The 22516-nt window shown below is 43.1% G+C and overlaps 2 protein-coding genes across 9 annotated transcripts in view; both read left to right on the forward strand.

The window, feature by feature from the left end:
- Nucleotides 1-20883, forward strand: part of LOC106569192 (histone-lysine N-methyltransferase 2C) — a 138321-nt gene extending 117438 nt beyond the window's left edge. For 5 of the 6 annotated variants that reach the window (XM_014140291.2, XM_045694148.1, XM_014140290.2 and 2 more), the window contains 17 exons: nucleotides 4204-4368; nucleotides 4707-4836; nucleotides 5125-5272; nucleotides 6880-7055; nucleotides 10189-10328; nucleotides 10632-10965; nucleotides 14325-14455; nucleotides 15275-15400; nucleotides 15780-16322; nucleotides 16457-17060; nucleotides 17316-17452; nucleotides 17656-17798; nucleotides 17963-18137; nucleotides 18269-18385; nucleotides 18523-18596; nucleotides 18957-19065; nucleotides 19158-20883. In XM_014140291.2, coding sequence (XP_013995766.2) covers nucleotides 4204-4368; nucleotides 4707-4836; nucleotides 5125-5272; nucleotides 6880-7055; nucleotides 10189-10328; nucleotides 10632-10965; nucleotides 14325-14455; nucleotides 15275-15400; nucleotides 15780-16322; nucleotides 16457-17060; nucleotides 17316-17452; nucleotides 17656-17798; nucleotides 17963-18137; nucleotides 18269-18385; nucleotides 18523-18596; nucleotides 18957-19065; nucleotides 19158-19250 — 3345 coding nt within the window. In that variant the 3' untranslated portion in view covers nucleotides 19251-20883. The remainder of the gene's footprint in view (nucleotides 1-4203; nucleotides 4369-4706; nucleotides 4837-5124; nucleotides 5273-6879; nucleotides 7056-10188; nucleotides 10329-10631; nucleotides 10966-14324; nucleotides 14456-15274; nucleotides 15401-15779; nucleotides 16323-16456; nucleotides 17061-17315; nucleotides 17453-17655; nucleotides 17799-17962; nucleotides 18138-18268; nucleotides 18386-18522; nucleotides 18597-18956; nucleotides 19066-19157) is intronic. The other variant, XM_014140292.2, reaches the window with a different exon arrangement.
- Nucleotides 20884-21791: 908 nt separating this feature from the next.
- LOC106569190 (5'-AMP-activated protein kinase subunit gamma-2) overlaps nucleotides 21792-22516 on the forward strand; it is a 50153-nt gene continuing 49428 nt past the window's right edge. For 2 of the 3 annotated variants that reach the window (XR_001320451.2, XM_014140284.2), the window contains exon 1: nucleotides 21792-22089. Coding sequence is in view for 2 of the 3 variants with exons in the window: in XM_014140284.2 (XP_013995759.1) it covers nucleotides 22009-22089 (81 nt within the window). In the remaining variant the exon portion in view is untranslated. The remainder of the gene's footprint in view (nucleotides 22090-22516) is intronic. The other variant, XM_014140285.2, reaches the window with a different exon arrangement.

Here is a 22516-nt window from a genome sequence, read left to right on the forward strand (position 1 = left end):
CTGTTGGTTAGGGCCTGTAAGTAAGCATTTCACTGTAAGGTCTACACCTGTTGTATTCGCCACACGTGACAAATAAACTGAAAGCTGTTGATACTCTACACACACATCAGAGACTAGACTTCTTCTTACACCAATAGGCCACATTCAGCATGTTACATTTTCTCATCTCACATTAAGGGGAGCTAAATGATCCCTTCAGAGATGTTTCCTTCCACAGCTCTGTCTTTAACAGCGCTGTGATGCATCGACCACAGAGCTAGCTAATTACAGATAGGATTATCCTAGGACGGTGCCCCGGGTGTGTGTATGCTGATACCATTACATGCATCATAGCCACATTACTGCTGTGTTAATGGACTAGCAAATGAAGCTGCTAGGTTTGACAGTTATACACCCAGGCATTACTGATGGTTATTATTGAGAAGAATGGGACATATTATAACACCCCCCCCCCCATGGTGCTCTTCATTGATTAAATCTGTATGCAGCCACATCACTTCATAAATGGCTTCAGTTAATTGCGATAGAAACTACACAGTTTGATTGCATACCGGTATTCAGTTTGATGGCATGGAGCCATGATATGGTCTCCTGGAGGGCAGGGGGACCATATAAAAATGATGTAAATTGAAACAAATGGTATCCTAGCCTACTGGGTGCTGCTACACCATACTGTCTGCATATCACTGATAAATGAGACATAAATAATATTGTTTTTCTCACCAAAGGTTATTATGAAACAGTCAACCAGCTCTTTTATTACAATTTACGTGCTGTTTTGTTGAAGTTTAAATTACTGTCATTTTGATAAGTAATTGCTGTCTTCGTTTCCTTCCTATGTGGGAAGGATAATTGTAGAAAATGAATTGAATGGGAAATCTAGACTTTCCAAACACGCTTCAATTTGAAATACCCAGTAATCGCTGTAATCAATAAACAAGGATAAATTACCCACAGACTTCCACTAAACACATAGCCGCCACAGTGGAGTTGAAGATGTGAGTAATACCCCAGGCATGTTAATTGACTTGGTGCTATTTGTGTTCATACAGTGAGCTCCAAAAGTATTGGGACAGTGATAAATGTTTTGTTTTGGCTCTGTACTCCAGCATTGGATTTGAAATGATGCAATGGCTGAGGTTAACGTGCAAACTGTCAGGTATAATTTGAGGGTGTTTTCATCCATATCTTGTGAACCGTTTAGAAATTACAGCACTTTTTGTACATTGTCCCCCCATTTCAGGCGACCAAAAGTATTGGGACAAATTCACTTGTGTATTAAAGTAGTCAAAAGTTTAGTATTTGGTCCCATATTCCTAGCACGCAATGATTACATCAATCTTGTCACTCTACACACTTGTTGGATGCATTTGCTATTTGTTTTGGTTGTGTTTTAGATTATTTTGTGCCCAATTTTATTGTAAATAAGAATAGAATGTACTTCTAAACACATCTACATTAATGTATATGCTACCATGATTACGCATACAGTACCAGTCAAAAGTTTGGACACACCTACTCATTCAAGGTTTTTTCTTTATCTTTGCTATTTTCTACATTGTAGAATAAAAGTGAAGACATCAAAACTATAAAATAACACATATGGAATCATGTAGTAACCAAAAAAGTGTTAAACAAATCAAAATGTATTTTATATTTGAGATTCTTCAAAGTAGCCGCCCTTGCCTTGATGACAGCTTTGCACACTCTTGGCATTCTCTCAACCAGTTTCACCTGGAATGTTTTTTCAACAGTCTTGAAGGAGTTCCCACATATGCTGAGCACTTGTTGGCTGCTTTTTCTTTACTCTGCGGTCCAACTCATCCCAGACCATCTCAATTGGGTTGAGGTCAGGGGATTGTGGAGTCCAGGTAATCTGATGCAGCACCCCATCACTCTCCTTCTTGGTCAAATAGCCCTTACACAGCCTGGAGGTGTGTTGGGTCATTGTCCTGTTAAAAAACAAATGATAGTCCCATTAAGCTCAAACCTGATGGAATGGCGTATCGCTGCAGAATGCTGTGGTACCCATGCTACATAAGTGTGCCTTGAATTCTAAATAAATCACAGACAGTGTCACCAGCAAAGCACCATCACACCACCTCCTCCATGCTTCACTGTGGGAACCACACATGCAGAGATCATCTGTTCACCTACTCTGTGTCTCACAAAGACACGGCGGTTGGAACCAAAAATCTCAAATTTGGACTCATCAGACCAAAGGACAGGTTTCCATCTGTCTAATGTTCATTGCTTGTGTTTCTTGGCCCAACCAAGTCTCTTCTTCTTATTGGTGTCCTTTAGTAGTGGTTTCTTTGTAGCAATTTGACAATGAAGTCCTGATTCACGCAATCTCCTCTGAACAGTTGATTTTGAGATGTGTCTGTTACTTGAACTCTGTGAAGCATTTTGTGCTGCAGTTGCTGAGGCTGGTAATTCGAATGAATTTATCCTCTGCAGCAGAGGTAACTCTGGGTCTTCCTTTCCTGTGGCGGAAGAAACTTCCAAAGTTCTTGAAATTTTACACATTGACTGACCTTGATAATGGACTGTCGTTTCTCTTTGCTTATTTGAGCTGTTCTTGCCATAATATGGACTTGGTCTTTTACCAAATAGGGCTTTCTTCTGTATACCTTCCCTACCTTGTCACAACACAACTGATTGGCTCAAACTCATTAAGAAGGAAATACATTCCACAAATGAACTTTTAACAAGGCACACCTGTTAATTGAAATGCATTCCAGGTGACTACCTCATGAAGCTGGTTAAGAGAATGCCAAGAGTGTGCAAAGCTGTTTCAAAGCAAAGGGTGGCTACTTTGAAGAATCTCAAATATAAAATATATTTTGATTTGATGAATACTTTTTTTGGTTCTACATGATCCATATGTGTTATTTCATAGTGTTGATGTCTTCACTATTATTCTACAATGTAGAAAATAGTAAAAATTCAAGAAAACCCCTGGAATGAGTTGCTGTGTCCAAACGTTTGACTAGTACTGTAGTCCTGAATTAATTGTGAATAATGATGAGTGAGAAAGTTACAGACTCAATAATATCGTACCCCCCTCCCAAATGCTAACCTCATCTGTTATTGTAATGGTAAAAGGTTAGCATGTCTTGGGGGTGTGATATTTGCGCGTCTAACTTTCTCACTCATCATTATTCACGATTGATTCATTCAGGACTATCCATAATCGTGGTGGCATCCACATTAATATAGATGTGTTTAGAAACATATTCAATTCTTATTTACAATAAACTCCAAAATGACACAATACATTATTTACCATTAATTTCTATTGGGCACAAAATAATCTGAAACACAACCAAAACAAACAACAAATGAATCCAAGTTTGTAAAGTCAAAGGCTTGATGTATTCTATTGCGTGCTACTGTAGGAATATGGGACCAAATACTAAACTTTAATGCACATAAGTGAATTTGGGACTTGTACAAAAAGTACACTAATTTCGAAATGGTTCACACGATATGGATTAAATACCCTAAAATGTAAATTGACAGTCTGCACTTTAACCTCATAATCATTGTATCATTTCAAATCCAAAGTACTGGAGCACAGGGTCAAAACTACAACAAAAATGTTCACTGTCCCAATACTTTTGGAGCTCACTCTATATCTGAGGTAATTATGGAAGTTGGCAGGCAGTTTTACACCACCAAAGAACATTCCTCTCACTTCACATGTAGTTCTATCATCATTAGCGCATTCAACCTCTCGCCTTTCTTCTCCCCTGGCTGTAACTCTTCCCTAGGTCATTAAATCAAATCAAATTTTATTTGTCACATACACATGGGTAGCAGATGTTAATGCGAGTGAAGCGAAATGCTTGTGCTTCTAGTGCCGACCGTGCAGTAATATCTAACAAGTAATCTAACGTAACAATTTCACAACAACTACCTTATACACACAAGTGTAAAGGAATGAATACGAATATCTACATAAAAATATATGAATGAGTGATGGCCGAACGGCATAGGCAAGATGCAGTAGATGGTATAGAGTATATACATATGAGATGAGTAATGTGAATATGAAAACATTATATTATATAAAATGGTTGTGTTTACTGGAAATAAGAATGTTGTCACATTATCTGGTCAAATATTAAAGGGTTAAATAGATACATAAATATGCGTAACCTCTTCTCTGTTTCTCCCTTCCTCTCTCTCGTCCTACAGCAGCTGTCCCTTCTGCCCCTCATGGAGCCCCTGATAGGGGTGAACTTTTCCCACTTTGCCCCCTACGGCAGCGGCCAGCTGAACGGTGAGAACCTCCTGTCTGGGACATTTGGCAGCGGCTCTCTGGACGGAGTCTCTGACTACTACTCCCAGCTCACCTACAAGGTGAGGCCTCACCTCCAACCGGAGTTTATCTTTTTCTTAAAAAAAAAAATCCTACTCATCTCGTATTTTTATTTAAAAAGAGACAGACTTTGAATGAGCTAGGGAGAGATGGAGGGATCCGACGCAAACATGTACTGCATACTGTATGCGCAGAAGGTGCTGTCACTACCCACTAGACCAGCCCCAGGAACAAGACACTTTAATTAAGATGAAGTTGAATGATGCCTTTGGTGCCTTTGAAGCAGTGATTTGTGGTAGCAAGAGACTACTATGATACAATATTATATATCCCCTGTTGTAGTATGGTGACATGTATTCCTTGGCTTGTTTCTTCAAAGCAGAACAATCTGAGCAACCCCCCCACCCCGCCGGCTTCCCTCCCTCCGACTCCTCCACCTGTAAACCGACAGAAGATGATCAACGGCTTTGCCACAACAGAGGAGCTAGCCAGCAAAGCTGCTGCCATGGGTGAGCACTGGGGAGGGTTCAGAGGTCACGGGTGACCAGGGGTTATTGGTAGATTAGTTCCATCTTGCTGAATCTCTGAAGCAGTTTATTTTTCTTTTACCTCAAAATAATGTATCATACACAGCATTTTGAAATGTGTTGAGAAGGTTATGCTGTTTTGAAAGTTCATAACCTTTCCAACCCCTATTGAGAAATGGCCATGAATGTTTTTGCAACAATTTCCATCTGTAGTGTCATGCTGTTAGGACCAATCTTAATGTCTCATTCATATGTTCCTCTTCTATGTAGTGTCCAAAAATCTGGTCTCCAAGCCGCTCCACGTCCCATTCAGGACAGAGGAGGACCTGCTGGCCCGAGCCATCGCTCAGGGACCTAAAACTGTGGACGTGCCAGCCTCCCTCCCCACGCCCCCTCACAACAACCAGGAGGAACTCAGGTAAATAAGGCCTCTGCTCCCCATAACAGGGCAATTAGGAGTATGGTTGCAAATTACAGTAATTTCCCCCAGATTCCCAGGTTTTCCAGAAATCCCGGCCTCAAGATTCCCGGAATCAATAGGGAATTAGCAGAAAATCCGGAATCCTCCTACCAGGGTTTCTGTCAAATCTGGGAATTTCAGCAAAATTACTAGAATTTTGCAATCCTAATTAGGAGTGATGTCTTTGGTTATGCTTTACATCTTAAAGATGCCGTATTACTTTCTAAACCTGTCATTGTGATTAAAGTGTATTCTGTAAATACTTGGCCGCACAATAATTTTCCCTACTGGGACAAAGATTCATTTGAATTGCACTTCATAGACAGTGCAGTGGACACTTTGTATACTAATATTTGTCTAAAAACATGCATTCTCCTTGATCTGGGTACTCGGACAAGGCTGTAGATATATGTAGTGAGCTCCAAGTATTGGGACAGTGACATTTGTGTTGTTGTTTTGGCTCTGTACTCCAGCACTTTGGATTTGAAATGAGGTTAAAGTTCATATTCCGAGCAGTCCCATATTCCTAGCATGCAATGATTACCTTTTATTTTTATTTATGTTTTTAACCTTTATTTAACTCGGCAAGTCAGTTAAGAACAAATTCTTATTTACAATGACAGCCTACCCCGGCCAAACCCTAACCCGGCCAAACCTTAACCGGACGATGCTGGGCCAATTGTGTGCCGCCCTATGGGACTCCCAATCACGGCCTGTTGTGATACAGCCTGGAATCAAACCAGGGTCTGTAGTGATGCCTCTAGCACTGAGATGCAGTGCCTTAGACCACTGCACCACTCATCAAGCTTGTGACTCAACAACATTTGTTGGATGCATTTGCTGTTTGTTTTGGTTGTGTTTCAGATTATTTTGTAGCCAATAGAAATTAATGGTAAATGATGTATTGTGAGATTTTGGAGTCACTTTTATTGTAAATAAGAATAGAATATGTTTTTAAACACTTACATGAATGTAGATGCTACCATGATTACGGATAGTCCTGAATGAATCTTGAATAATGATGAGTGAGAAAGTTACAGACGCACAAATATCATACCCCCAAGGCATGCTAACCTCTCACCATTACAATAACATGGGAGGTTAACATTTTTGGGGGGTTATGATATTTAAGCCTAATTTATCACTCATTATTCACGATTATTTCAGGAATATCCATAATCATGGTAGCATCCACTGTCCCAATACTTTTGGGGCTCACTGTACATGATTCAAGCTTTCAGACTCCACAACAATTTCTACACAATGTTCTTAGCTTGGGGAAGCCTGATCTAGACAATTTACAGTTGTGAATGCAATTATATTTATGTGAAAATAGCCTATTTGTCTAAAAACAGTATTTTCCTGTATGTACTCAGACTAGGCTGTAGATATACCATACAGTCTTTCACAGACTCCAAAACAATCTCAACACAATGTTCTCAGTTTAGGGAAGCCTGCAATATGCAATGTTATTTTTTGTGAAAAATAGGTTGACCGACATTATTGTTTTGATACACACTAATGTTAACTAATGTTTCTCTCAACCCCCTCTCTCTCTGTCACAGTAACAGGCTTGGACAGGAGCATTGTAAGGACCGGGACACCCCAGATAGTTTTGTCCCCTCATCGTCCCCAGAAAGTGTGGTTGGCATGGAGATAAGCCGTTACCCAGATCTGTCATTGGTGAAGGAGGAGCCCCTCTCCCCCGTCCTCCCCATGCTCCCCACACCCTGGGGGAAAGGTAAATAAATACGCTTACACTTTATTTTAACATAATAAACCATTTAGAAGCCATTTACACACCATTTAGGATTAGGGTTCAATACTGCTCACTAGATTAGGGACTGCGAAATTACTTTATGATTTATTTGTCACTTGCACGAATACATCAGGTGTTGACCTTACCGTGGAATGGTTACTTATAAGCCCTGAACCATCAATGCAGTTCAAGAAATAGAGTTAAGAAAATATATACTAAACAATCTAAAGTAAAAAATCATAATGAGGCTATATACAGTGGGTACCGAGTCAATGTGTGGGGGTACAGGTTAGTCGAGGTAATTTAGGGGTAAAGTGACTATGCATAGATAATAAACAGCGAGTAGCAGCAGTGTATTAACAAAGGAGGGAGGGGGGGTGTCAATGTACATAGTCCGGGTGGCCATTTGATTAATAGTTCAGCAGTCTTATGCTTTGGGGGGGTAGAAGCTGTTAAGGAGCCTTTTGGACCTAGACTTGGCCCTCCGGTACCACTTGCCGTGCGGTAGCAGAGAGAACAGTCTATGACTTGGGTGACTGGAGTCTCTGACAATTTTTTGGGCCTTCCTCTGATGGCAGGAAGCTTGGTCCCAGTGATGTACTGGGCCGTTCGCACTACCCTCTGTAGCGCCTTACGGTCAGGATGCTTTCGATGGTGCAGCTGTAGACCTTTGAGGACCTGGGGACCCATGCCAAATCTTTTCAGTCTCCTGAGGGGGAAAAGGTGTTTTCGTGCCCTCTTCACGACTGTCTTGGTGTGTTTTTCTCCATGATACTTTGTTGGTGATGTGGACACCAAGAAACTTGACACTCTCGACCCGCTCCACTACCACCCCGTCGATGTGAATGAGGGCGTGTTTGGCCCTCCTTTTCCTGTAGTCCACGATCAGGTCCTTTGTCTTCCTCACGTTGAGGGTGTTCATTTTGTCCAGGTGGGAAATGGCAGTGTGGAGTGAGATTGAGATTGTCATCTGTGGATCTGTTGGGGTGGTATGTGAATTGGAGTGGGTCTAGGGTTTCCGGGATGATGGTGTTGATGTGAGCCATGACCAGACTTTCAAAGCACTTCATGGCTACCGACGTGAGTGCTACGGGGCGGCAGTCATTTAGGCGGGTTACCATCGCTTTCTTGGGCACAGGGACTATGGTGGACTGCTTGAAACATGTAGGTATTACAGACTTGGTCAGGGAGAGGTTGAAAATGTCAGTGAAGTCACTTGCCAGTTGGTCCGCGCATGCTCTAAGTACACGTCCTGGTAATCCGTCTGGCCCCGCAGCCTTGTGAATGTTGATCTGTTTAAAGTTCTTGCTCACATCGGCTACGGAGATTGGGATCACACTGTCGTCCGGAACAGCTGGTGCTTGTTGCTTGCCTCAAAGCGAGGATAAAAGGCATTTAGCTCGTCTGGTAGGCTCGTGTCACTGGGCGGCTCACGGCTGTGTTTCTCTTTGTAGTTCATAATAGTTTGCAAGCCCTGCCACATTCGACGAGCGTCAGAGCCGGTGTAGTAGGTATTGACACTTTGCCTGTTTGATAGCGGGATTTCTTATAAGTGTCCGGATTAGTGTCCCGCTCCTTGAAAGCGCAAGCTCTAGCCTTTGGCTCGGTGCGGATGTTGCCTGTAATCCATGGCTTCTGGTTGGAATATGTACATATGGTCACTGTGGGGATGACGTCGTCGATGCACTTTTGGATTGATGCCGGTGACTGAGGTGGTATACTCCTTAATGCCATTGGATGAATCCCAGAACATTTTCCAGTCTGTGCAAGCAAAACTGTCCTATATCGCAGCATCCACTTCATCTGACCACTTCCGTATTGAGCAACTTCCTACTTTAGTTTTAGCTTGTAAGCAGGAATCAGGAGGATAGAATTATGGTCAGATTTGCCAAATGGAGGGCGGGGGAGAGCTTTGTGCGCGTCTCTGTGTGGAGTAAAGGTGCTCTAGAGTTTTTTTTCCTCTGGTTGCACATGTGACATGCTGGTAGAAATGAGGTAAAATGGATTTAAGTTTGCGTACATTAAAGTCCCCGGCCAATAGTGGAGCCGCTTCTGAATTAGCGTTTTCTTGTTTGCTTATGGCCTTATACAGCTCGTTGAGTGTGGTCATAGTGCCAGCGTTGGTTTGTGGTGGTAAATAGACGGCTACGGGAAAATATAGATCAAAACTCTCTTGGTAGAAAGTGTGGTCTACAGCTTATCATTAGGTACTCTACCGCAGGCGAACAATACCTCAAGACTTCCTTAATATTAGACATTGCGCACCAGCTGTTATTGACAGATAGACACACCCCCACCCTTTGTCTTACCAGAAGTAGCTGCTCTGTCCTGCCGATGCACGGAAAACCCAGCCAACTGTATATTATCCGTGTCGTCGTTCAGCCACGACTTGGTGAAACATAAGATATTACAGTTTTTAATGTCCAGTTGGTAGGATAGTCTTGAACGAAGATCATTCAGTTTATTCTCCAGTGATTGCTCGTTAGCCAATAGAACGGATGGTCGAGGCGGGATACCCCCTATATTTCCATCTATTCTTCCCGCGAATGACAGGGATTTGGGCCTGGTCTCGGAGAAGCAGTATATCCTTCGCGTCGGACTAATTAAAAAAAAAACTCTTTGTCCAGATTGAGGTGGGTAATTGCTGTTCTGATGTCCAGAAGCTCTCTTCGGTCATAGGAGACGGTAGCAGCAACATTATGTACAAAATAAGTTACAAACAATGCGAATAAACACACAAAATAGCACAGTTGGTTAGGAGCCCGTAAAATGGCAGCCATCCCCTCCAGGCCATTATGGCAAACTGTAAATGGGTTATAAATGTGGGAGTAATGATTAATAAATGGTTTTCTATGGACCGTTAAAATAAGGTGTTACCATGAATTAATATGAATATACACAGCCTTGGTAATTTGTTTAAACTGGTAATAAATGATCAACTGTAAAAAGAGATGTGCCTTTCTCACTACTATCGGCACTTCAACATCAATCAAATGATATTTATAAAGACCTTTTACATCAACAGCTGGCACAAACTGCTTTACACTATCAATGAAAGCAGTAAGTATTAATGAATCCTCCTTTAAAATATTATTCCTAATGTCTCTTCCTGTAGGATCAGAGGTTAGGCTGAAGACTGAGCTCAAGACTGAGCCCTATGGGATGTTCTTTGGCTCCCATTTTGGCCCGCCGTCTAATGACACTAAACCAGGCCTGGTGTCTGTAGCCATCACCCTGAGACCAGCGGCTGCTGAGGTGAGTATTTCTGTTCTTTTGGCTTCACTTCCCCTTGCTTTCATAGAAAATCAGCAGGGAGGAAATGGTCTAGGTCCTTTTTTAATCTTTGTTGGTTATTGTTGGTAGCTTATTCCCCTTTTTCCCATCAAAAATGCACCTCAGTCATTTCACTACTGGTCGAATATGTGAGGATTAAAACATCACCAGGCTTAATTGTAGGAGCTGAAGCCAATTCTTTGCTCTCTCTGTACTGGGCATGTGCCGGTGGCTTGATTGGCAATATCTACAACATACATTTTAATGTTGTGTTTTTGTTCTCAGAACATCACAGGTGTGGTAGCTGCCATCTCAGAACTGCTGTGTGTGAAGATCCCCAGCAGCTATGAGGTGAGCAGCACCCCGGGCCCAGACAGGGGGCCCCTGGCCATGCTCAGTGGCCTGAGGGTGGGCCCCCAAGGAGGCCTGATGCACCGGCCAGGGACCCCCATGATGTATCCGGGCCGGGGTGGTGCTGGGGACATGGGGGGCCCTCACCCTCATGGAGCACCAGGCCAGCTCATCAGGCCTGGGGGAGGAGGACCACAACAGAGGATGATGATGCAACAGCAGCAGGGACATCCACAGCAGCACATCCGCTTCCATCCTGACGGACCAGGTGAGAGACTTGGCTACATCCCTGCACCTTATCGCCCCCTTATGTCGAAATACAGACATAACAGGGGAGATGTTGCTGCTCTTGTCTGCTTGTCTTGAAATGAGACACTGCTGAAATTCATGTCCATCCAACCCTGTTTGTTTGTTCGTTTTCCAACTTATTTTTCTGAAATGAATCATGTCTGTCTTCAAGCACGACACCACGGTACCTTCTAGAAATGTGCATGGCAACAGAATTATATACACTGCTCAAAAAAATAAAGGGAACACTTAAACAACACAATGTAACTCCAAGTCAATCACACTTCTGTGAAATCAAACTGTCCACTTAGGAAGCAACACTGATTGACAATACATTTCACATGCTGTTGTGCAAATGGAATAGACAACAGGTGGAAATTATAGGCAATTAGCAAGACACCCCCAATAAAGGAGTGGTTCTGCAGGTGGGGACCACAGACCACTTCTCAGTTCCTATGCTTCCTGGCTGATGTTTTGGTCACTTTTGAATGCTGGCGGTGCTTTCACTCTAGTGGTAGCATGAGACGGAGTCTACAACCCACACAAGTGGCTCAGGTAGTGCAGCTCATCCAGGATGGCACATCAATGCGAGCTGTGGCAAGAAGGTTTGGTGTGTCTGTCAGCGTAGTGTCCAGAGCATGGAGGCGCTACCAGGAGACAGGCCAGTACATCAGGAGATGTGGAGGAGGCCGTAGGAGGGCAACAACCCAGCAGCAGGACCGCTACCTCCGCCTTTGTGCAAGAAGGAGCAGGAGAAGCACTGCCAGAGCCCTGCAAAATGACCTCCAGCAGGCCACAAATGTGCATGTGTCTGCTCAAACGGTCAGAAACAGACTCCATGAGGGTGGTATGAGGGCCAGACGTCCACAGGTGGGGGTTGTGCTTACAGCCCAACACCGTGCAGGACGTTTGGCATTTGCCAGAGAACACCAAGATTGGCAAATTCGCCACTGGCGCCCTGTGCTCTTCACAGATGAAAGCAGGTTCACACTGAGCACATGACAGACGTGACAGAGTCTGGAGACACCGTGGAGAACGTTCTTCTGCCTGCAACATCCTCCAGCATGACCGGTTTGGCGGTGGGTCAGTCATGGTGTGGGGTGGCATTTCTTTGGGGGCCGCACAGCCCTCCATGTGCTCGCCAGAGGTAGCCTGACTGCCATTAGGTACCGAGATGAGATCCTCAGACCCCTTGTGAGACCATATGCTGGTGCGGTTGGCCCTGGGTTCCTCCTAATGCAAGACAATGCTAGACCTCATGTGGCTGGAGTGTGTCAGCAGTTCCTGCAAGAGGAAGGCATTGATGCTATGGACTGGCCCGCCCGTTCCCCAGACCTGAATCCAATTGAGCACATCGGGGACATCATGTCTCGCTCCATCCACCAACGCCACGTTGCACCACAGACTGTCCAGGAGTTGGCGGATGCTTTAGTCCAGGTCTGGGAGGAGATCCCTCAGGAGACCATCCGCCACCTCATCAGGAGCATGCCCAGGCATTGTAGGGAGGTCATACAGGCACGTGGAGGCCACACACACTACTGAGCCTAATTTTGACTTGTTTTAAGGACATTACATCAAAGTTGGATCAGCCTGTAGTGTGGTTTTCCACTTTAATTTTGAGTGTGACTCCAAATCCAGACCTCCATGGGTTGATAAATTGGATTTCCATTGATTATTTTTGTGTGATTTTGTTGTCAGCACATTCAACTATGTAAAGAAAAAAGTATTTAATAAGATTATTTCTTTCATTCAGATCTAGGATGTGTTGTTTAAGTGTTCCCTTTATTTTTTTGAGCAGTATATATACTGTCTCAATGGGCTTTTCCAGGTTAAATAAAGGTAAATATATATATATATATATATATATATATATATTTTTTTTTTTTTTTTTGATATTGCGGCCCAAATAAATAAATATATCAAAAAATATATATATATATATTTACCTTTATTTAACCTGGAAAAGCCCATTGAGACAGTCGATTTTGCAAGGGAGACCTGGCCAAGAAGGCAGCAGCAATCAATACGACATAAGATTTAAAACATGCACAACAATGACATAAGATTTAAAACATGCACAACAATGACATAAGATTTAAAACATGCACAACAATGACATAAGATTTAAAACATGCACAACAATGACATAAGATTTAAAACATGCACAACAATGACATAAGATTTAAAACATGCACAACAATGACATAAGATTTAAAACATGCACAACAATATGATCCGGCCTACAAGAAACATTTACAATCCTCGTCATTGTTTCCCACCTCGTTTTTCAATTTTCATAATTAGCCCCTTTTAACAATGTTTACAAATGGTCTGTTTCTTTGGCCAGCGAATCTTTATCCTTCTGTCAGGGGTCTAAAAGCTGTATGTGTCTGGCCCACCAGGTAATGATGGGGATACGTATTGATCACACAACGATACACACAACTAATGAAACTGAGTATTCCTCCTTCCTGTGCCCGACCTCACTTGTACACACACACACACACACACACACCTGCTTATCGCTGCTGTCAAAGTATCAGACCACAGGCCTAATGAATTTGGTCAGTTAGCCTGGACCCGTAGACCACAAACAGACAGATAAATGATAAAGTGGACACCTCGTCAGTGGTGTGAAGATATAGGATATTCCTGTCAATTATCTAGTGTTAATTGTCATGGGGTCTTATAACAAGGAGGTGTTTATCTTTAAACCAATTTCCTGTTGTTCTAAGACAATTGCATCATGGCTAGCTATGGTCCTCGCAAAACTAGAACCAAAAAAAGACTATGATTTTCACTAAATCTAATCCATAGAAGGGTCCTTAGGTGGAAGGATTGTTGACATATATTTGACATTTGGATCTTAAAGCATAATCGAGAAATAATTAATTGAAGTTAGAATATTTGTGACACAATGTTTAATCTGTACGTGCTACAAAACAAAGGTTGGTGTCATATGAAGCTTTACCGCTTTCTCTGTGACATGAGTAGTATTTTGATGCCAATAGCACATTTCTTACATACATTTATGAATATTGAAAAATATAAACATTAATTTTGAAAATATAACATTTTTGATTTGGCTAATTTGTCAATATATTGTTGAACGTAATATACTCTACGGACATATTGAAGTTCCAGAGTGGGACAAGAACTGCCTTTAAAACGTTGTAAAAATCATTTGTTTGAAATGGTTATTTGGTCCAAAACAAGACTGCAGCAGAGCTCTAATCATTTATTTGAAGTAATAAACCTAGCAGCAGTACTGCGCTGGCCTGTTATGCATCTACCATAGTTGGAGGAGCTGTGTCACAGAGAGCTGTCTGTGTGTTTCAGGTCCAGCTGCAGTCAGAGGCCCTCATCAGAAGACCCCAGGCTCCAAGGCCCAGTGGTGCTGCCACTGTAAGGTGGTGGTGCTGGGAAATGGAGTCCGCAAGTCCATCAAAGACCTTCCTGTACACAAACAGGTAACGTACCACCAGAGCTTTCATGTAGTCAATTACTACATGTTTATCAGGCTGAACTCATACATTACAAAGACTGTTATCTATAGGTCAACACTTAGCGATACGTTGATATTTTGATATTGCGGCCCATGTTAGATAGTCGTGTCTATATCTATCTAATAGTCCACATGTTCTGTCAATACAGATTGATCAATTACCTTGTTGTGATGTTGCCCAACCAAGCAATGATCTAAATGGGTTGATTTACTATCTTCTTGACCAACCAACCAACCCAGTAAAAGCCCTTCTCTCCATCAGTCAGTCAGCCGTGGATTACTGTTTTTAGTCTGTTTCTCCAGGGGGCAGGAGAGTACAGACGGGTCATGACCAGAGGCTCAGACCTCACTTCAGATGATGGATTAATCCACATTATGCCTTTGGGGGTGTGCACGCACCACACACACACACACACACACACACACACACACACACACACACACACACAAGAGCATGAATGCACACAGACACACACACACATCCGTACATGTCCGTACACACACGTACTATAGAGCCTCTAATTATGCTAATCCCCCCCATTGGAGTGAAATCCATATCGGTGCAATTAGTGGGTTAAGCAGTAGCATGCCCTCCAACTGAAGTCTGGGGTGTTCACAAATGGTTAAACCCTGATTCATTTGGATATTGGAGCTGTTTGATTATTGAATAAACCCTTTTAGCATTGATGAAGGTTTCTGTATGGGCATCGACTTGGCCTTTGATATCTCATTGAGCTCCCTCGCTACATCTCCTAACATGCCTGGCTTCCCTCCTCTTCTTCAGGAACAAGAAGGATTGTTGCGTTCCGAGGGGAACTTGGTCTTCTGCAGCCACAGCTGCTTCCTCCTCTTCTCTGCTTCCTCCTCCTCTTCCTCCTCCTCGCAGGCCAGAACCACTACAGACTCCAAGGTTTGTCCTACTAAGAATGTCCTATCAATACCTACCAATTAAAATACATGAGGCACTTTGGTGTGCACAAGAATCAAAGGCATGTAAAGGTGTTGAAGAGTGCATAATATGTCAAGTCAAAGCTGTGTTGAATTCTCTTCATGCCACCTCAAAGCTGTGTTGAATCCTCTTCATGCCTCTTCAAAGCTGTGTTGAATCCTCTTCGTGCCTCTTCAAAGCTGTGTTGAATCCTCTTCGTGCCTCTTCAAAGCTGTGTTGAATCCTCTTCGTGCCTCTTCAAAGCTGTGTTGAATCCTCTTCGTGCCTCTTCAAAGCTGTGCCTAGAATGAATGAATGAATTGAAATGTGCAGGTCATCATTACATTATTGTCTTCTGCAGGACACGGTAGCCCTCCTGTCTCCAGACTCGGACCAGAAAGAGAACCTGTCTAAAACACAACACCAATACAGCAACAACATGTCCTCTCTGGATGTCCACTGTCTGGCCCAGCTCCAGCTCAAGCAGTCCCCTCCCTCCACCTCACCCATCCCCTTCCCCCCAGCCAGTGACACCCCTAAGACCCCTAAGACAGAGGCCAAGTCAGACACCATCAAAGTGACGGTGAAGCTGAAGGCGCGGGGCCCCAGGGCTCACCAGGAGGGCTGGCACCAAGGGAAGAGACACAAGGGTCTCCACTGGAGGAAGTGGACAGTGCAGGTGGTGGTGCCCAGAGGAAGCTCCCAGCTCCCTGACGAAGACCAGATAGACGGGCTGCTGAGGAAGCTGGGAGCGTCTCTCCGCCCCGGGGCCAGTCTAAGGGACCAGCGCCGCTGCTGCTTCTGTCACCAGCTGGGGGACGGGGTCACCGATGGCCCTGCCCGACTCCTCAGCCTGGACCTGGACGTGTGGGTGCACCTCAACTGTGCCCTGTGGTCCACCGAGGTAGGTAGCCCAGAGGATAGAGAGGTGGACTGCTGGTTTCAGATCATTACTACCATCCACTAGAATCATGCCCCTTCTTTTATTAAAGTTCTATTGTGTTGTATATCTATTATTAACGTTGTATTGTTGTATAGGTGTATGAGACGCAGTCAGGCGCTCTGATCAATGTAGAGCTGGCGCTGAGGCGGGGTTCGGCGGTCCGCTGTGCCTTCTGCCAGCAGATGGGCGCCACCAGCGGCTGCCACCGCCTGCGCTGCACCAACGTCTACCACTTCACCTGCGCCCTGCAGGCACACTGCACCTTCTTCAAGGACAAGACCATGCTGTGCCACGCCCACCGACCCAGAGGCTCCGCCCACGGTGGCTCTGGCCACGTCCTGGAGCACGAGCTGCGCTGCTTCGCTGTGTTCCGACGCGTCTACATCCAGAGGGACGAGGTGAGGCAGATGGCCAGCGCCGTACAGCAGCCCGAGCTGGGCTACACCTTCAGAGTGGGCAGCCTGGTGCTCTATGCCGTGGGTCAGATCACCCCATCCCAGATGGCCGCCTTCCACTCGGCCACAGCCATCTTCCCCGTGGGCTACGAGGCATGCCGAATCTACTGGAGCATGCGCCATGGCAACCGTCGCTGCCGCTACCTGTGCTCCGTAGAGGAGAGGGAGGAGCAGCCGGAGTTCAGCATCCGCGTCATCGAGCAGGGATACAAGGACCTGGTCCTCACTGACTCCACCGCCGAAGGTGGGCTGGGATGGATTTGTCTTAGGCCAGGCTTTAGATTAGGCTTATCTAGTAAAGGTGGGCTAACGAGATTGGTTTTATGACATGCTTAGTTAGCCTTGTTTTGGCTGTAGCCTCTGCCGTTTATGTATCTGGGTTAGCTTAGACTAGGCTTGTTTCTAGTTCATTTTGTCTTTTACTACAATAAATGTGTTCTGTTGGAGTCCCTATAATATATATAATCTATGACCCTGCTGTTTCCTGTCTGTCCATCAGGGGTGTGGGATAAGGTCCTGGGTCCGGTGGCTGACAGGAGAACTGAAATAGGAACTCTGAAACTCTTCCCTGTCTATCTGAAAGGAGAGGACCTGTTTGGACTCACCGTCTCTGCAGTCACCAAGATCACTGAATCGGTTTGTATCTGTTTTTAGTTATATTATATTAAAACAATTTAGATTTAGATTAAATGATCAATGTTCAAATGACACTATAGGTGTCTGTAGCTGCCTATTCAGGTAAACGACTCTTAAAATACCCACACCATACTGTATTGTAGACACTGAAGTGAGGAGGAGTGTTCCAGTCTCATTTCCCTGTGCTGTTGGTTGTGTTCCAGCTCCCAGGGATAGAGGCCTGTGACAGGTATACCTTCCGTTACGGCCGTAACCCTCTGATGGAGCTGCCCCTGATCTTTAACCCCTCTGGCAGTGCCCGGGCCATGCCCAAAACCAGCTCCCCATCCACCGCCGTTGTCATTAGGTATTGTGGAATTTCCACGACAATTTAATCTGTGGATTTAATATACTTTGGTTTAGCACAAGTTATCTTTCTATAACAATATGTAGGCTTTGTTTTGACTTGTTTTGTTAATTGTACTATACCCTCCTCCACACACACACACACACACACACACACACTCTTAGGCCCCAGCCGGTATCCAGCACCACCAATACCTCCTCCAGGTGTCAGAACACAGCCCAGGGGGAGGGAGGTGTACCCCACACCAAGCCACCCATGGTGCACCACAGGTCGTCGCAGTACCGCTGGATGAAAAGTGAGTGGAGGGCCAACGTCTACCTCGCTGCCTCCAAGATCCAGGTGGGTCTACTGGACAGGATCTTCTATGTTCAGCTCTGTAGCATTCCCCTTCTAAAGTAGCAGCGTGAATATGACACTGAAGTATGACAGCACGAGAGTAAGGACAAACTTTCTGGTTGCTGTGTCCACAGGGCCTGGGTCTATATGCATCCAGGGACATAGAGAAACACACAATGGTGATTGAGTACAACGGAACCGTCCTCCGCAACGAGGTGGCCATCAGGAAGCAAAGGACTTACAAGTCTCAGGTAGAAAACCTTTTTCTTTACTCAAGGCTGCACTAATTACTTTTGTTGTGGAGAGGGAAGGCTGAGTAATACATGTTTGCTATATTATCTCATGTGAGGATTCCAGTTGGTCTAAGTGGTTACTTTTCCCCCTACAGAATCGTGGCTTGTTCATGTTCCGCATCGACAGTGAACATGTCGTTGATTCCAGTCAGACAGGGGGTCTAGCAAGGTAAGCATATTCTTTTACATAAGTAAAAGTAATTAGCCTTACTGTGTGAACCTTGGCTTGTGCAGGCCGGAACAGCTCATAGGAGCAGGAGACAGCTTGAAGTACACCCCCTGGACAGGACGCTAGTCTATCATAGGGCCTTGTTGTATTGTTTACATAGTCACATTCCATCTGATTCACATTCTAATCTTAATTTATTTGTGGCTCAATGTCAGGATGGTGGTGCAGTACTTAATTTACAGGGCTCCGTATGTAGCCTCGCGTCTGATTACACAGTATGCACAATGAACCTCTCATTCAAAAATGTCATAAAACATTCTGTCATAATGTGCAATGCTATGTGTTTGTTTTCTTATACAGGTACATCAACCATTCTTGTACCCCAAACTGTGTCGCTGAGGTGGTAACCTTCGAAAGAGGTTATAAAATCATCATCACCTCCAACCGCAGAATTGAGAAAGGAGAGGAGGTGGGTTCTTTTTCCTTCCAATTGAAAATCTCTACATATGCTATGAATGGCGTTTTCATTGTCATCACTGTTTTCTTTTCATTATTTTCCAGCTTTGTTTCGACTACCAATATGACTGCGTGGACGGCCAACACAAGATCGCCTGTCACTGTGGAACAGCAGACTGCAGGAAATGGATCAACTGAGAAAAACCTAAAATGACAACAACAAACATAAATGCATTCCTTGCCATATTATGCAGATGCCCTGATCTCTGTGTAGAAAGAGAGAGGTGCTTCAGACTTTGTTAGAACGAGCAGAAGGCCTGAGTAAACCCTAAGAGTCACGCGTGAATGGATTCCCATGTTTGGAAGCATAGACTGAAGATGGACAGAAGGAAAGGGTGTGGAAAGAGGAGAGCAGGAAGAAACAACAGCAGATAGACATGTGATTCGTGCCATATCACCCGAGAGGATGGGTTTTGATGGAAGGACTCTGTCAATGAGTGCAGCGTCTGTGTATTAGTGAGATGATATACAGTAGGGCACAGATGAGAATCCACCAGCGAATGAGGAGAGCGCACTGTGCAGGGCGTGGACCCTATTGGTTGTTAAGGGCAGGCCCTTTTGTTTAAAACTTTAAATGTAAAACCATTTGACTAAATGTAGACATCACTGAATGGGGAATGTACAGCAATGACTACCGCGAAGGGAATATTAACTTGCACTAAAAAAAAAATTAAAAAATGACACGTACACACAAACTTTAAGATACTTGATTCCATGAGTCAGTTTTATCATAGGTTTCTGTCATGTGATTTGAGTGAAATTCGAGAGGACGTTTTGTATTTATTATTGAATGAATGAATTTTTTTCTCAAAATGATGAGAGAGTAAAAAGAAGGTTAAACTGATATTGTTTTCTGAAGATTGAAGAAATTCTGTTACTTGTGTACAAATGTATATAAAGAAAAATATAGGAATAACTGACCAAATACTACCTTAACCTTCTTGATGTTTGGGTGTTTTTTAATTATTTTATTTTTTGTCATTGCAGTTTATTTAAGAAGGATGTCATAATATCAGTTTCAGAGTATATATTATGATTATTCTGTACAGAATTTGTAAAATAACCACAATAATTCACAAAGTATTTTTGTTGTATTAAAAGTATGGTATTGTAGCTTAGTGTTTTTGTGATTTACACGTACTTTGACCACTCAAAAAGAAATATTTTTGGTGACTGAGTGTGGAAATGAGTTATTGGTTAAAGAATAAAAAATGGTAAAGACATCATTCTGACATCTTTGCTGTTAATCAGGTTTGATTTTATAGAGCTGTGAAAAAGGTTTTAAACCACCCAAACACAATTTTAACTTCTTTTTAACCCAAATATGTGTAGGAATATAACCTTTTTTTTTCTTTTTCTTTTTCTTTTTTTTTTACATAGAAATTGTGTACAGACGTCATATGACATTGCTTACTGCTTCAGGCGTTTGAAATTAAAGTGTACTGAAAAAATAAAATAATGTTTCTTGCAGAGGAAAAAGTCGGGACATTTGGTGGTGCTACATTTTGAAAAGAGATGACATTCTACTTAATCAGAAATGTATGTGATATTGACACATCACAAGCCACATACAGTAGTTAGAAGATGTTTTGCGAGCACAATTTCAACTCGACTGTAAAATATTGGAGACAGTCTTAGAACTTGTAATGTATATGGCATGTATTTTTTTAACTTTCCGAAGACTCAATTGTATATATTTTCTCAATGAATGGTTGTAACAAAATTGTTTCTTGGATATTTTTCTTCTCTTGTATAAAATGACATCGTCCTACCAGTGTGTTTGTGCTAAATTTTTCTTGGTCCTGTAGTCTCAAAATGTTTTTAAAATGCATTTAGAAGTGTACAGAGAAATATGGGGGTTGGCGTTTGGAATTAAATTTAGAAGCATTTACAAAATAAACTATTTTACATCTTAATTATTTTGTTTGTGCCTTCAGAAATCGCATACATCTGCCTGACCCATAGGAAGGACCCCTTGGAATAGACGAGGCTGGAGTATTGTAAGACACCCACTGGCCAAATATGGCAACTACAGCCATCACTTTCATCGCCATACACTTTTTGTTAGTATTACATTCATAATATATTATTTAGCAATTGAAGACATCGGATAAAAAATATAATTTATAAAAGTATGGCCTGCCATTAATTAGGTCCATGTTTAAATGTATAAACGAACTGAAACAAGAGCTGTTGGAGAGAGCAAAAACGTGTAATTGAGGGCAAACAAGGCATTTTATCAATGAGGGGGGGCGGTGCAGAGTGGAATGGGAACGGATGGCTCATGCATCATCTATTCTACGTACATGCAACAGATGGAGTGACGGAGAAAGAATGGCTGAGATCTGCCTTGCTGTAGGATATCAGCAACATATTCATCTGGAGGCTACTTGTTTTGCTCACGTTAACCCACACACTGCATGTAAGAAAGACAGAACGTGTGTATGTGTTCCATTTCAATCATTGTCCCGATTCCTATTCCTTTCTGAGTTTGACGATCTGAAATGGTCAGCCAGTGAAAGTCCCCCACCCCTAACATATCCCTTTGAATAACATGTGATGCTGTGCTCTGCTTTATCAATCAATCCGTTTATATTTGTGGAGGAAATGGAAAGGGAAGGAGTTAGGACCTAGGGAAGGAGTCAAGGAAATAGGAACCAATAATGAAGCCATGCTTTACTGACATCTGTTAGTGAAAAGCAGCGCGCTCAGTCTTCGTGATGTGAACACACCCCTTGTCTGTAATGCGGTAGGCTATACTTCCTGGTGAATTAAGTAGTTTCTTCTAAAGAACGTTGACTTACAACTTCGTTTTCAGATAAAGACGTATGGTATAGTATCACGCAATTTACTCAAGCTCCTAAAAAACAAAGAAAACAGGGTAATTAGTCTGAAAATGGGAAGCACCGTGATGGAGTCCAACAAGAAGGATATGAAAACCTCGAAGAAAAAGAGGACACTACGCCTAAACATGCCAGTAAGTTCGTAAATGATAGTCGGTTATTTGACACCTACAGGTGTTTGTTGATGTGGCATTGTGGAAAGAGTAGCTTCTGTGTGTGATTATCACAGGCGCAAGCCTGTTTGTGTTATAATGTTGCAAAATATGTAACTTTCAAGTATGTTCGGGTGTCCGCATTGTTACATCAATCACCCGGGCATCTTTTCCCATTCACAGCGTCTAGTCCTCACAGTTGAGGTCATGTTTGTTTGTTTGTGTGTGTGTGTGTGTGTGTGTGTGTGTGTGGCAGTCATTTGTAATTACATCAAAAACAACATTGTTCAGGTTACTTTATTTGACAGGTTCTTTGCACAACCCTGACCTTTGGACTGGCATGAGATGATGCTAGTTTTCCCCCAAAAATGTTTAACCTTTATTTAACTAGACAATTCCGTTAAGAACA

The sequence above is a fragment of the Salmo salar genome, chromosome ssa14, assembly GCF_905237065.1.
Source record: "Salmo salar chromosome ssa14, Ssal_v3.1, whole genome shotgun sequence".
Lineage (NCBI taxonomy): Eukaryota > Metazoa > Chordata > Actinopteri > Salmoniformes > Salmonidae > Salmo > Salmo salar.